Below are 16,324 nucleotides of genomic sequence, written 5' to 3'. Positions count from 1 at the left end.
TGAAGGGGAAATCATACATGTTTTAAGCTAAAGCAGCAGAATTTACCTGATTTCCCCATACCCTTCTATCCAAAGATTTCTATTTGAAGGAAGTAATTGATTACAGGAATTAGAAATTACAGGATGTCCAAACTGGAAGCTATAGATTTAGATTTCGTTCATATACCTCATGATATTTCTAATGTTAATTGGATCTTAAGAAAGTATGCTACTCAAGAACTCTTCATATTCAACATGTTCTTTGAGTCAGATTGAAAACTCAGCAGTCTACTTGAGATAGACTCATTTAATGAGCTAATCAGCAGCTCTTCCCATCCAAATAGCAGTGGAATATCATGGTATTAAAAATTATCTGGGGAAAATGTTACTTAGAGCTATTTTGGGATGTCATCAGATATCATGTGTAATAGGAACTCTTATTGTCAAAAATACAATCAGAATAAATATCCAGACATACTTTGTACCTAATATTTTAGATTTATGTTACTTACTGATCCTAATCTTGCCCTGTAACTACAGCAATGTATAATGCTTACAGATTTCTTTTCAAATCTTCCGATTTTTTTAGAATTGGAAAATTTGAGAATCAGAGTATGAGTAACATACCAAATTATGTGGATGCTACAAAGCAAGGATTTTCAAATTTCATAAATATTTCATGGCATATTTTGCAATGTAGTATAGAGACAGAAGTAACATTAGATGTATGCATTCTATAATTTTTAGTGTGGTTTTTTCCATGCTATTTGCTTGAGAAAAATTAAGATTATTTTTCAAATGGGTAACATACTTTTGTTTATGCTCAAGACCATCGGATAGATTTTAGTTTTTAGATGAAGGGTTTGTTCCACTTATTTTTTTCCATTTTCAGAAACATTTTTTTTAACAAACATAATTATTTTCTACCCTTTTTACTGCCAGAAAAAAAGCTAGTGTAGTTTTATTATTGTGCTAAAACCATTTTGTTCTAAAACCCAATGTGCAGTTGGCCCCAACCTTCCTATCATAAGGGTCTAAAGATGTGGCTTGAGGTCCCAGTGGGGGATCAGCACAATGGAGGTGGTTGATTGAATAATAACAGATCCCAGCTCCCCCACCCATTCCATCCCCACCCTACATCCATGTGTCTTTGGTTGTAAGGTTTGATTTTAATATTTTATGTTTTAATTAAGATGCAACTGTAAGCCGCCCAGAGTTACCCTATGGTAAGATGGCAGCCAATACATTTTATAAATAAATAAACAAATAAATATGTATTTTCTTTAAGGAGAAGTCAGAAATTTGTGAGAAATTTGTTAAAAGCAGCATTTGAATACTGATGCCTCAAATCAATATTCTGACAATTTTGCTTTTGCCTTTAAGATTGTCATGCCCTCAGATCATAAGTGATCTGAGTTACATTATCATCTAAGATATATGACTTCTCCACAGCTTTTATCTTGTACAGGTATTCAAGGTGAATATTTTGAAATTTACCCTGCACTATATTTACTAAGTACAGTTTGTTGCTCTTTCCCCTCCTTTTTGAATTAAAACAGAGTAACTCATAAGCAATCCATACCTTTAAATCCTGCACCCTGTGGTATAAAGGGAATTGAAAACTATCCTAGCAACTATAGTGCTTTATTTTTATATTGTCTGATAAAGGAAAATTGTCTTTGATATCAGCAACTATTACAAGATTGACTGTCTATGATGGATTACTTACCATTTCCAAACCAGATAGTGGTTCCTGAGGAAATCCCATTTTACACTATGAGTAGAATAGGCTGCATTTTTGTTTTTTATTTCTTAAAAAATATGAAATTGCAATCTAGAATAAAAACAGAATTTGTTGCAGCCAAAGAGTAGCTTTAATTCATTTCCGTTCATATTAATTGACATATTAATTGATCTAGAGCTTCACCTAAGCATGGCAATAAATTTCTCTTTAGAAATGCAGACATAAAGAGGCTAAGATAGATTAGTGCAAAAGAAATGTCAGCTACTGTAGAATCCAGGAATCTAGCCTGTATTTATATGCCAGCACCAAGGTTTCAGTCTATATCTTTTTCTGCCATCCTTATATAGTAGCCAACTTTTTGCTGCTTATTTTTGAAGCTTGGATGTTGATGACACTTGCTGGTTGTGTCTGGTCGTAAGCTTATTATTTCTGGCCTTGCCAATCTCAGATCTCACGCTTATAAATGTATTGGCCCAAACAATTTTGATTCATTTTCATCTCTCAAATATGAAATCAAAAGGTAGAAATAATTATTGTACTTAATTTATACATAAATATTTAATTATAAACTGAGAGAAATTATTTTTTCCTTGAGGGCACAATCTGAATTTATCAATCTGAATGTATATACTAATGTTGGGTTACCTTCAGAGATTGTTCAGATGTTATACATTTACAACCCACAATCTTATCTTCTATGTATATAAAAGTGAAATTCCACTCACGCAAAATCTCCAGAACTGTAAAGCCTACAAACTTGAAATTGGCCCATATGTTCCTCTTGGCTTCTAGGTGCTCACTAAGAAAGGATTTTTCGAAATGACCATCAGAGCATTAGTATTTTGTATATTATTATTAACACGCTTTGATGCTAAGGAGTTCTACTCCCCCTCCCCACCTGAAAAGAAATATGTTCCAAATTAAAATCACAAGCAGAGGAGAGGAGTTTCAGTTTCAGTTTCACAGCACCAAGCAACTTTAGTACAGAACAGTTGAGCTAAGCCACTCCTAGGCTTCTTGCTGTCTCCTTGCTCACACAGCAAATACTCTTTCAGTTTCCAAACAGCTCTCAATTCTCTCACACACTGACAGTACTCTAGCCAGATGAATACCAATGAATGCTGGTAGGCAGAGGCAGAATTTCCCCCCTTATTTTCCTCCTCCAAAACTAAGCCCGACCATATGGCTTCATAGCGAAGCACGGGTATTGAGCTAGTATACTTATAAAGCAAGGAGGTAAAATACTTGACATTCATCTTTTATCATAGCATGTAAAAAAGAAACAAGAATTATGGAGCTCGCCAAAGGATCAAAAATATTTGTAGTAATATCATTGATATCTGCAAAAAAGGGACAAAAATAGCTGAAATTATCAAATCATGTCCTTCAAAAAACCTCATAGTCATGTTCCAGTATAGAACTGTTTTAATCTAAATGGTTGCTGGAAAAGTAAGAAAAAGTAGATATGAGATGCATAAGTCTCCCAGCAACTTGGGTTCTGAACTGAACTGGATGAGTTTCAAGATCAGCAGTAGAAGGTAGGATTAGTACAGTTTAACCACTGAGCATTGGGGAGTCTGTGAATAGACTTGCTATCAAACCATATATTTCCCATGCCAAGAATCTACTATTCTAGCTTGAGAAACCATTCTGGAGTTTGTGGTATACTAAGATAATTGCTAAAATTTATGCTGTTTCCCACACAAGAGCAATATATAGATATAGATATATATAAATTATATTGCCTAAATTTAAAAATACTGTTTTTAAACTTGGGCTGTTTAAAGAGGACTTTTTCCTATTTCTATATTGTTTATCACATGTTGTGATTGCAATTCGTTTGCTCCCAGTTTTTGTTCAACAGAGTGATGTCCAAAAGTATAAAATACTGCTACCATCTGAATACAATAAATAAAAAAGTTTTATCATATTTATGAATTGTGGTTTATGCTTTTAATAAGACATGGATTTCCCCCCTTTTTTTCTTTCTCACTTTCTAGGCCCATGTGTTTTGTTAAGCAGTTGGAAATTCCTCAGTATGGCTACAGAAACAATGTTCCTACCACAACGCCCCGCTCCAACTTGGCCAAGGAACTAGAGAAGTACTCTAAGACCACATTTGAATATAACAGTTATGACAACCATGCATATGGAAAGAGAGCCATAGCACCCAAAGTACAATCCAGAGATATATCTCCCAAAGGATATGATGGTATGAGATGCATATTCTTAATGCATTACAAAATAAATATAGTTGTGACACTGTTAATGAAACGCTCCTAGCTAGCTGGCTTAATTTTGCATATTACAGTTTCCTACAAGTTTGGAAATAGACAGGGAGATACATACCTCCTTTATTTTCCTTCCCATGATTGAGTGGCAGTGTGCTCATATATTGCTAAACTTATTTTATTAAAATTATGATAGCAGTTCTAAAATACATTACATCACCTGACTCTAAATTTATCTGCTACTTTTCTTCTTTCTTTGAACATTTATCCAAATATCTGTATTTATAGTATATGCCATTGTGCAAAATAAATAACTCCATAGAATGTGAAGAACATGAATTTGTACAGATTTCAATGCACTTCAAATTGACTCTTTTCCTTATTTTTTTTCTAGTGAAGAAGATATTATAAACTACAGAAATACCCATGAGCTACCTTTGAACCCCTATATTTGAGGGTTTATCACCGTGATAGCTTTCCATGATCTGTTTAATTTATTTGCTCGTAGTTAACATAAAATTGAAAATAAAATGGCAGTACAAGTTCTGCTGTGTATGCCTTCCCCTCCATCCTATTCTTTTCCACCTGGGTATCCTTTACAGCTGGATTATTCTTTTTCAGATAGATAATCATACTAGTCTTTTGCAGAAAATTCCCAAATCCAAAATGCTGGTGCTGTGCCCATTTGATTATGTGTGAGTCTGTGTCAGTTCTTAGCAACCACACTGGTAGTCATTCACCTACAAGTATAATTGAACTAGTAATTTTGGTCATAAATCATGATGTCATAAAATGAGTCACCATGTGGTTATTCTTGACTTTATGACCTCTTTTCCAGCAGTCAATAAATGAACACTGTGATCATTAAATGAACCCATTGTTCACTATGGGGTATTTTTTGCCAGAAACTGGTTTCTGGCAAAAATATTGTAAATCGTGGTCACGTGAGTTCATGACATCACCATTGAATGTTGTTATTTTGACGCAGACTTTCTTTGCTGCGGATGACTAAAGAAGTGATCAAGAGAGTGAGCTTTAGTTTAGGTTGACTCAAATATAAATTTATATGTGCTGCTAACAGCTTCCTAGAGTATTTATTGCTTCTTGTTATATATATATTCAAATTCCATAATATACTCATTTATTTTTAAGACAGAGAAGTTTCATTAAGAGGCTTAGTCATTCTAATGCATATTTAGAGATTAATCAGAATCAAATGAAGAATGACTGGCAAAAAGTCAGGGGACAGAAGAAAAGGAAAGCAGCTTTGAAAGAGTTGATGTTATGAGGAAAATTAGAAGGAAGTGGCACATTGTTAGTTTTGTGCTTTTTAATGGGATTGGTAGGTAACCAGCATTCAAGTGCTTGTCCTTTCCTTCCTCCTAACCAATCAGATGTTTGTGTAATGATGTCAAAATTTACTAATATATTTCTTTCTTGTACTTCTGGATAGGTTAGACCAGGGGTCTGCAACCTTAAGCACTCAAAGAGTCATTTGGACCCGTTTCCCACAGAAAAGGAAACACCGGGAGCCAATAATTTAGCAACCGGTGTGACTGGGTGGGCGTGACCAACTCGACATCACTCACTTCTACCCAGTCACTTCCTGCTCTGGAATATGGAGTGAGTCTCCATCCCCCGCCATTACCCTTACCTTCTCAGGCCAGGCGAGGAGTGACGAGGAGGGGAGGCACCAGCCAGTGGTGGGATCAGCTGACAGGGAGCTGTAGCAGAGGGCCGAAAGAGCTGTGGCTCCAGAGCCACAGGTTGCAGACCCCTGGGTTAGACTGTACCCACAATAGAAGGATGATCTGCAGGGCAATAGGAGGGGAAATTCTGCTTTTGAATAAAATGCATTAATTTGATTGCCTGTTTGTAGCATTTTTATCCCCTTCACTGCAAAAAATAAAGTAAACCCAAGTCCTCAGAGTCATTTTTTCCCACTTAATCTCATCCCTATGTCACAATGGAATACTTGATTCATGATAATTTTGCTTTTTTGACATTGCATCTGGTTTTCCTGTGCCAAGAAGACACACAAAGATATTACAAAAACTTCATGGAAGAGTGCAGCTCCTTTACAGCAGATTGTGTTACTTCTTCATGGCTATCCATAAAGTCATTTGGAGTCATTCTTGTCCTCTTTCCTTTCAACAGCTAAACGTTACTGTAAGAATTCGAGCCCAACCAGCAGCACAACCAGCAGCTATGCACCTAGCAGCAGCAGCAATATGAGCTGTGGAGGAGGCAGCAGCGCCAGCAGCACCTGCAGCAAGAGTAGCTTTGACTATACCCACGACATGGAAGCAGCACACATGGCTGCCACGGCTATCTTGAATCTTTCCACTCGCTGCAGAGAAATGCCTCAGAACCTCTCCACAAAACCTCAGGATCTCTGTTCTAGGGTAATACATTTGCATACATGTATACCTCTGTGAATTCTTACTACATCTCCCACAAAATGCTGTTTTTGCCAGCCCTTTTCTATACAAATGTAGCAGAGTCCAAGCATGCATTCCTGTAAACAAATTGAAAGATAGGATATGTCTCCCACATCTAAAGTAAAGATTAATAGCATGTTTTCTCCTATTTTCTTACCATTCAGAGAAACTAGGCAAGAATGTCTACTTTCACTCTTGCCTTTTCATATGTGAGTGGCGCCCTTGACTTGCACTATTAGACAATATAGAGATATACAGGGTGGTACATAAGTCAAAACAGAAATTATTTTTATTTGCACACATTATTTTGTTTATTTCTAACCCTCATATTACTATTCTGGTATTATGCAAATGATAGCTACCTTTAGTAAAACAGTATATTCTATTAACTGGTCCAAATCAGAATTGATACTAATTGGTAAAAAATTGGTTACTTGTCCATTTAAAAGAAATAAATTACATACCCTAAATCCATTAAATATTTAGGTATTTACATACTAAAATATATAACATTTGCTGTTAATTTTCCAATTTGAGAAATTTGGAACACACATATGTATATAACATATATACATATATACATATGGTTGGATGGATAGCATTAGGATTCAAATATATTAAACCTCTAGAATCTCAGAAACAATTATGTTAGTTAGGATCAGAGGTGGTATTCAGCAGGTTCTGACCAGTTCTGGAGAACCAGTAGTAGAAATTTTGAGTAGTTCGGAGAACCGGCAGATACCACCTCTGACTGGAGATTTTACAGTATCCTTCCCTGCCACACCCACCAAGCCATGTTCACAGAATTGGTGCTAAATAATAATAATAATAATAATAATAATAATAATAATAATAATAATAATAATAATAATAATAATAATAATAATAATAATAATAATAATAATAATTGTTGTTGTTGTTGTTGTTGTTGTTGTTGTTAAGACATATTTTCCATATTTTTGTTAACTTTGCAAAGGATCCCCTCTCATTTATGATGGCAGGTAATCTTGTGGCTTAGGGTCATGAAAAGAGGCCTCACCAGCCTTTCCCTGTTACTAGTTGGACTGGGAAAAGGGGTGCCTTTTCATACAGCAAATAAAATCAGCTAAGGCTGATGGGCTCACAAATCTTATTTGTATGCTGAGATCAAACCATAAAAATTGCTCCAACTTGATCCTCTGAAAGAACAATTTTGTTCACATATGAAAACAAGAACTGATACAATTCTGATTGGATAAATTTCAACTTTATACTGATATTATCACCAAAGTATTGATTCTACCCTGGAAGCTTTGCAGCCACAGGCTTTCCCTTGCTCCAAAGGTGCTATTTTGGCTTATTCTACATCACTTGGAAGAAGATGAAAGGAATTAATTTCAAAAAAAAAGAAGGGAAAAGGGAAATTTTAAAATCAAGATTATGTAAAAAAAAAAAAGAAGCATTTATTGGGATTGAAAAAAAAACACATTTAAATTGTACTTCACTGTGAAAAAAAGTCATTTTTAAGGTCTTGTAATTATTTACTGCTGCTATAAAAGCCTAGTGAAACTGTGCTTCCCTCATGCAGCCACTAGAGGGCTGTGCAAACAAGCTGTTGGAAGGCAAACTAAGGCAAACTACGGTTCTGTCCTGTAATGCCAGGCCTGAAAACGAAAGGTGTTTTAATTTTTTTATTTTATCTTTCCAGTTTCCTAAAGTGAAAGTACGTACATTATGTAACTGTGGAAAGCAATATAAGAATCTATAAGAGTCAAATAGATGATCTTTTACTGTTCAGTTTTTCCCTCAGTTCGTTTTATTTGCCTTTAAAAAAGAGGGTTGAGTTTTGGGGTTTTTTTTTCTGATGCTAGTAGCATTAATCCTATTTAGGAACAAAAAATGAATTCAGATTAGAGGGGTCCCTTTTTAAAATAAAAATGATATTTCAGAGGCAGTTAATGCCACCTTCAATTCTCATGAAGGAATAATCCAATTGAATGGATTAGGTAAAATGTTTTAGTAGAATAAATGATGTATGGTTCATTTATTTTTATTTTTATTATTTGTTAGATTTTTATCCCACCTTTATTATTTTTACAAATAACTCAAAGACCTAATCTTCTTTTCTCTTTCTATTTCCCACATAGCAACAACCCTGTGAGGTGGGTTGGGCTGAGGGAGAGTGACTGGCCCAAAGGCAGAACTAGAACTCACTTTCTCCTGGTTTCTAGGCCAGCACTTCACCAAATAGCTCTCATTTAGGTAGTAAGACTGGGAAGATTTTTTTTTTTTTTTTGTGGGAGCGTCCTTTGAAAGGTGTAGTGAGGGAAATAGATGGAAAAATTTCCCTTTTAGGTTTGAAAAAGGATTTCTGGTATAGGGTCTTTCTTTTTGGGGTTGCTATATGTCCTTTGACTTTCATACCCATCTCTTGACATTCTGGGAGTTATCCCCTGGAAAGGAACCTTTGACAGAAATATTATTTTTGCTCCACTAGAAAAGAGGCAAAGTGAGAGGAAAAGGCTCTGATGGCGGAAGAAGATGAAAAGTGAACTTCAATCACATTTACTTTTCATCTTTCTTGCCTGTTTAAATTTTTGTATTAGTTTATTAGAATATAAAATACAAAAAAAAATGAAAAGAAGGCAAATTAAGGGTAAAAAAGGGAAAAAGGAGAAAGGGGAAAAAGGCATTGACTTCTGGCTTTTTTTTTAGCACAGTAGAAGATAACATTACAACCTCAACTTTTTACTTTTACACAATAATATATACTAGCCATTTCTACAGCAACAAACCTATCTAATCAGGAAAACCAACATCAGAAATACATTTTTTCTACCACAAGCACAAAATTTAAAAGCGGTTTCCAAATGGAAATTAAAATAGATATGTTCCTTTCTTTGAATAAAGCAATCAGTTTAATCATCCCTATTTTTTTTCTTGCTGTGGTAAATAATATATATTTCTGTTTACAATTATTAATCTTTATAGACTATCATCATTGATATTAAAAAAGGGGGAAACCTTTTTTTACATCCATTTTAAAACTCTAAACTTTTCTTTAAAAATATTTAGCAAGAGGAAATGTCCCTTTCTCTGCCCTTTCTCAGTTACTATGGGGAATGAAAGAACCAGAGATTTTTTTCATCACACCTAAAGGAGTCCCTGAACAATTTTGTGCAGTGCACATCTCCATTTCGATGCCTTTTACTGCTCAGTTTGGTGCCATTTGCATCAAAGACTTAGAAAAGTTTCTTCTTTCCCCCATGCTATAATTTTGACTCAAGAGGTTTGCTGTTCTTTCTGACCTTTAAAATTGATACATTTCAGTGACTCTTTCTCAGCTTTTGTATTTAAGAAGGTGTTCCAAGTCAATCCAGAATGGTATAGATGTTAGTACAAAGAACTGAGCAAATCAAAATGGTGAAATTAGTCACAGGGAAATATTTTTCAAAGATACCTTTTTGAATGTTTTAACATTGCTAAGGAATGAAACTGTTTATGGGTACAGTACTTCATTTTACTGTAGGACTCTTGATAGTGACGAGCTGAATTCTCTTTGGTGTATATGTTGTGTGTGTGTTTACCCAGAATCCTGATATGGAGGTGGATGAAAATGGGACATTAGACTTGAGTTTAAACAAGCAACGACAGCGAGAGGGCTGCTGCACCATTTTGACGCCACTGGAACCAATGTCACCACAACAACAGGCTGTGATGAATAACAGGTGTTACCAGCTGAATGAGAGCGACTGCTGGGATTTACCTGTGGACTACACAAAAATGAAGCCTGACACGATAGATGAAGATGATTCCAAGGAAATTAATGTAGGTCTATTTTATCAAATTCCCTGGCATTGCTTTCAAGCTATTATATTTCTAAAGACTAACCAGGTGAAATGTATTAGTAATAATAGCTTCGGCAAAGATACTTTATATAATTAAAAAAAAATTGATTAAAGCATTTCATTATGTATTTATAGTAGGAATGACATTGGTCAGGATATAATTTGCTTAAATCTTTTTCAGAGTTGGCACTTTCATTTATCTAGTAATGTCACAATTCAGTGGTAGCCTATTGAATACAAGGACATTTGATTCGTGTTTATGGAAGAATTATTTAGTGAAATAGAAGCCATGCCTCATGTATATATTTTCTCTACTCTTATATTGGAAAAATCTGTTATATGAACAAAGGAAAGAACAAATAGAATTACATTAACTCTTTGTTCTTGCTGCTGCTATAACTACAAAACTAAAAATTAATAGTAAAGACGGAAAAAGTGTCTTGTTAAGTGCTATGGTTTATCTTTACACTATCAATAAGAAAAGAATTGAAATATGGTTGTTTCCTCCTATTACTATAGTAGGGATCAGGTAACTAGTTTGCTCATGTTTTGGTCTCAAGATGCTGATGTTTAATGCCAGTTCTGTTTTCCATAAGACCACCTTCATCAGTATTTGGTATTGGATGAGGCAAGGCAGCAGACTAAAACATTACAACAACAATTTATTTAGTGACCATTCAAAGTTATAGTGGCACTGAAAAAAGTGAGTTAGGACCATTTTTCATACTTGCAACCGTTGCAGCATACCTGTGTCACACGTTCAAAATTCAAACATTTGGCAACTACCTCATATTTATGGCGATTGCTGTGTTTTGGGGTCTTGTGATCACCTTTTATGACATTCTGACAAGCAAAGTTAATGGGGAAGTCAGATTCACTTAATAACCATGTTAATAACTACAGTGATTCACTTAACTGTGGCAAGAAATGTCGTAAAAACTCACATGACAACTGTCTTACTAAGCAAGCCACATACATTTTGGTCTCAGTTGTGATTGTAGGTTGTGACCTGTCCTAAAACTTACCTGAGTAAACGTGTTAAGATCATCCTCTCAGAAATCTGCCGAGCTGGGTTTCAGGTCCTTCAGCAACCTTGATGCCAATGACAGGGAAGGGAGTTGGCACTGATTGTAAGAGACAGAGACTCGATTCTTCTGACAGTGGGTTGTGAAGGCCTATATGGTTGGTTGGGCTGTAGAAATAAGCTAGAGTTTCTGTTGGTGTACCAACTAGCTAAGTTTGCGTAGTTAATTTTCAGGAGGTTGGCAGAGAACTCCCAAATTTGATGGCTGGGAGACTTTAACTTTCCTCCCTTGCGGGTAGACTTGGGTTTGGTCTAGTGATTAAATGGTCTAGTGATTAAGGCACCAGCCTAGAAAAAGGGAAAACGTGAGTTCTAGTCCCACCTTAACCATGAAAGCAAGCTGGGTGACATTGTGCCAGTTGTTCTCTCTCAACATAGAATCTTCCAATATAATAACATTGTCCTATATTGTGCACAATATTATAAGAGTTCTGGTGATGATGTAATGCTCTTAACAAGAGGCATGAATTTGGAGCAGTGCTTACCTTAATTAAATATGTACTGAATAAAATAACCATGAGAGTTATACAGAACGTTGTTTCATGCAGACCACTGCTTTTCAATACATTATAGGATGCTACCAGCACTGTAAACATTTGAAAGTTGTTATTTGTGGACTTTTTCTCTCCAGAGGAATAAATAGGAAGGTCCTTGACTTCACTGGAAATTTTAGTGGTGAGCACAATAGCATTCCAATTAAATATGGTTTGTTTCTTACCCTTCATTACAGCCAGAAGATTTAGATCCTTTCCAAGAGGCATTAGAAGAAAGAAGATATCCCGGAGAAGTCACCATCCCAAGTCCTAAACCCAAATATCCTCAATGCAAAGAGAATAAAAAGGATTTAATAACGTAAGCATAATGTGAGGTGAAATTATTTTTTACTCCTTTTTAACCATATCTTTCTCTTGTTGTCTTATCTGAATAAACAAGTACCGGTACATATATGCCTTGCCGTATGAGCATGCAGCATTTGCAGCATATAAATGTTTCAGACTGTCAGTTAAGTTTAAGTGATGAAGCTGCTTGTCCCTAATGATGCTATATTGTACTGAACTGCCATTTCATTAAATTTTGTTCATTTTGCAGCTTTTCTGGTAGGATGCTTAAATCCCCCTTGCAGACATTGCAGCTAAACTGGAAACAATGAAACTTTTCAAAGTTTTTTTAAACATACTTACTATTTTGGCTGTTTTTTTGTTTTTGTTTGGTGGCAGATGTCCAACACCAGGGTGTGATGGGAGTGGTCATGTGACTGGTAATTACGCCTCACATAGAAGGTGTGACTTCATTTTTTTCATGGTGGATTCTGTCTTTTCAATTTATTGTTTTCAGCTTACCTCAACAATGCTGTCAAAGTAAAAATGTTGAACTATGTGTTAACCCTTTGAGTAATAAATGTTGATCTTAAGAGCATGCTAATTTGTGTGTTGTATAAACGTCTTGTTTCTTTTAAAACAACTACAGTTTTGAAATTCTTAACTTTTTAAAATAGTTAACCCATGGATCACTAATATTTTTATAGCTATTATCTTGTCCTTTTGACAAAAATTCTACACATTTTATAGTTAAACATATTCAGAGGGTTAACTTATATTACAAAATGTAATATTGCCACACTTGCCCGCCCCATCGCTTTTCTGCATTATAATTTTTTAATTTAATTTTTAAGCGTTGTGTTTGTTTGGAAAATCTTGGCTTAAAAGAATATCAACTTACTTGACTGTCCTGACCTGTTTTACAGTCTGTCTGGCTGCCCACTGGCTGATAAAAGTATTCGAAGTATGCTGGCCACAAGCTCACAGGAACTCAAGTAAGATATGATGAAAGCCATTCCTTTAAAAAAAAAATCTTAGTATTTACAAACAGAAGATTCTAGTTTATAAAAGGACACCATTAAGCAGCAAATCACAACAAACATAAGATAGAGAGTCATGGATATTTTGCAATCTTTCAAATGAAGTGATAAAAATAATAACTAGGATTCAGGGTTTGTGAGTACCACTTTGTTGAACCAAACCAATTGAGAATTTATTAAGCTTGTAATGAATCATCAACATAGATAAACAATAGCTGGTCCATTATAGGATTTTCAAGTGAAACGAAAAAAGGTAACCAAAGAAATCTTCAACTGTGACAAATTTTGAATCATAGTATGATTTTTCCTCCAGCTGTTAATTGTTATAGTTACAGAATCATCATCTCCTTTTAACGACCCCATAATCCTTTGCGAAGTGGAGTCTGGGCAACTGTATGGAGCTGATTGTTTACTGGCCTTCCTGTCACAAATGAGGAGTTATATTCAGCAGATATATTCTCAACATGCCCAGAGAAAGAAATATCTGCCTCTACCTAGGATCAAACCCACAGCCTTCCGATTGTGAGGCGAGAGCTCCACCTCTCGGCCACCACACCACTTGTTATAGTTACAGAATGACATTTGAAATTATAATATCATACTATAATTCTAGTTTGATTAGAAGTTTCCATTGTAAATGTCTAAAAATAAGTTTTAAAAAATCTGGATCTTTGAATAAAGTTCACATTTTAGAATAAAATAAAAAAATAATGGCATAAAAACTGAGCAATGAAATAATCTGAGGAGTTTTGTTGACTTACATAAGATGGAAGGGAAATATCCCTTTATGATCCAAAAATAAACTTCAGAATCCTCTACAGTTTACAGGAAGGACTGAAATGATAGAAACATTGCTGTTTCTGATACATAAATGAGAATTTATGTATCCTCATAATGAGCATTATGCATTGAATTATGCTGCCTTAAGCAGACATCAAATATGGCTCTATGACTTGGGAAAGATGAGGACATAGAAAATGATATTGTTGCACACACTAAAAGAAAACAGGATTAAATAGTATTAATGCAATCCAGTATTAGAAAGAATTAAAGAGATTGTGGAATAAGTATAAAATTACCATTGTTAGCTACCAGGCACTGGTAAAGAAAAAAGAAAAAAAATTCTACAAAAGGAATAGTTAGATTCCCAAAATGTAATCTCAGTTCAGGCAATCCACTAATGAGTTTGGCATTTTTTGTTTAACCCAGACTCCAGAATGCAGGTATAAATTAAACTGGTTTGCAAATAAAAATGTGCAGGAAAACAAGGGCTGCTTTCGTTCAAAAAAATTGGGCTAGATATTCTGAAATCAAGGCAGCATAGGGTGGTGCTTTTACAATTTATTTTGCCAGACTGAGCTACCAAGCACTCTAATAAATACAAATGAAAAATAAAACTGATCCCCTTTACTTCCTGAACTCAACTGTTTAACCTAGGTCTTCTCTGAAGTTTGAGAGATTCTTTGGAGCATATGGAGATCCATAGAGGGGAAGTTCAGTTGCAATGCTTACTTATGGAATTGAATACAGCATTTTAGGCAACTCGATTCTTTCTAAATGAACTCTTCAGTAGCAAACATTGCTCTTTATTACTAAACAAAAATAAAACAAGGTTTGCTTGATTTTAAACAAAGCAGTTCAGAAGCACTATTAGTTTAATACTAGAAAAAAATAGCATTTTGTTTTTATTTCTATTGTAAATTCACAAATTGTGAAATTGGGGCAAGGTTCAAAAAAATTGCCTTGGCTTGCATAGCACTGCACAGCATTGAACCTCCATACCAATCATTCCACATCATTCAACATCAACAGCAAATTGACGGTCCTGTCCCCAAGTGGAGCCAAATGATTTATTCTTGCTGCATCTCAAGCCACTTCCTTCATTTCTCTTATCTCATTTTTACTTCTTCATGGCTTTTTGAGAATTCTCATATTGCCTCTCCTACCTCAGAAAACCAACACAGAAGGAAATATAGGTAGCCATAATGTCACCTAGAAAGCCCATAATCCCAAGTGGAACTCCATTTATCTTTCCTGCTGCTATTTGCTTATATTTCCTATATGTGCAAGCTAAATACAAGGGCAAATACTGGATCTTTCATACTCATAAATCATCAAGTTGCTTAGTCAGATGACTCAACAGGATTATGACATTTCAAATCAGAATAGTCACTACAATCAAGAATATTAAACAGAAAGAATAGAATGCAACTCTGCCAGAAATTTTATTTGCATTTCCTATAACAATATAAATAAGCAGGAAAAAAATTTCTAATGAAGATTTTAGAGTTAATTACTTCAATATTCAGTGTAGTCTTGTTCTTTAGAGAATATTGTGGGAAAATCATATAGTAAATGAGAATATTTTGCTATCCCTGAACTGTGCTTTATACTTACAATGAAAAATATAGAAATATAAAATAATTTTGATATGACTCCTATTCATAATAGATTTGGGTTGTTTATTTCTAGGAGATTCACAGAATGACAGCTTATTTTTGAAAATGATGGTAACTCCAGAAATACTTTAAAAATAGAAAGCTTAACATTGGTTATTTTGCATGGAACATCCATCAGTTTGCCAGAAACATTAAGAGAGGTTTTAGGTTTATAGATATCTAAGAGTCAAAGCAAGCCATTTTTGGAAGTGCTAGTTGAAGCAGAAACAAGAATATTATTTAATCCTTTTTAAAATTCTCTTGCTCGTCCCACATGTAGTACTTGCTTATAATAGCAAAATATATTTCTGTCTATTTTTGCTTCCTTCAACTAACTTTCTTTCTTTCTTTAACATACAAAGGTGATACATTCCTATTAATTTATAAAAACTGGGTGGAAGTCATTGAGCTTTTTTTTAAAAAATAGAACTTACCACAAAAACAATGTGGAGAATATTTTTTTCTATTTCCAAGTGAACATATGTTTTTTTTTTCTTTTTGCTCTTACCTTTCCCAATAAAGGCAATTTATTTGAGGCATTGCCTAAAAGGTTTCTGCCAGTAGGGTGATTGCTTTCCAAGACCCTAGGATAAAAGGAATCTGTGAGGATCCAGGAAATCTTCTCTGTTATGGTGCCTGCTCTTTGGAATGAGATTCTTCCCCCCAACCGTAATTTTCATGTTTGTATTCGCATACAAAACTTGGAAGTTTTGAAAGTTTCA

At 34.7% G+C, this 16,324-nt stretch overlaps 1 protein-coding gene across 16 annotated transcripts in view; it reads left to right on the top strand.

The window, feature by feature from the left end:
- Positions 1-16,324, top strand: part of MYT1L (myelin transcription factor 1 like) — a 258,465-nt gene that overhangs the window by 216,614 nt on the left and 25,527 nt on the right. For 12 of the 16 annotated variants that reach the window (XM_087945947.1, XM_087945950.1, XM_087945974.1 and 9 more), the window contains 6 exons: positions 3,724-3,935; positions 6,112-6,359; positions 9,966-10,202; positions 12,037-12,158; positions 12,524-12,586; positions 13,051-13,119. In XM_087945947.1, coding sequence (XP_087802073.1) covers positions 3,724-3,935; positions 6,112-6,359; positions 9,966-10,202; positions 12,037-12,158; positions 12,524-12,586; positions 13,051-13,119 — 951 coding nt within the window. The remainder of the gene's footprint in view (positions 1-3,723; positions 3,936-6,111; positions 6,360-9,965; positions 10,203-12,036; positions 12,159-12,523; positions 12,587-13,050; positions 13,120-16,324) is intronic. The other 4 variants (XM_026665147.2, XM_026665146.2, XM_087945962.1 and 1 more) reach the window with 1 other exon arrangement.

Source organism: Notechis scutatus, chromosome 1 (assembly GCF_049901735.1).
Source record: "Notechis scutatus isolate UNSWTSFEM ecotype Mainland chromosome 1, rNotScu1.2, whole genome shotgun sequence".
Lineage (NCBI taxonomy): Eukaryota > Metazoa > Chordata > Lepidosauria > Squamata > Elapidae > Notechis > Notechis scutatus.
Note: the sequence above shows the minus strand (reverse complement) of the source record. Positions and strands in the feature narration are given on the sequence as shown.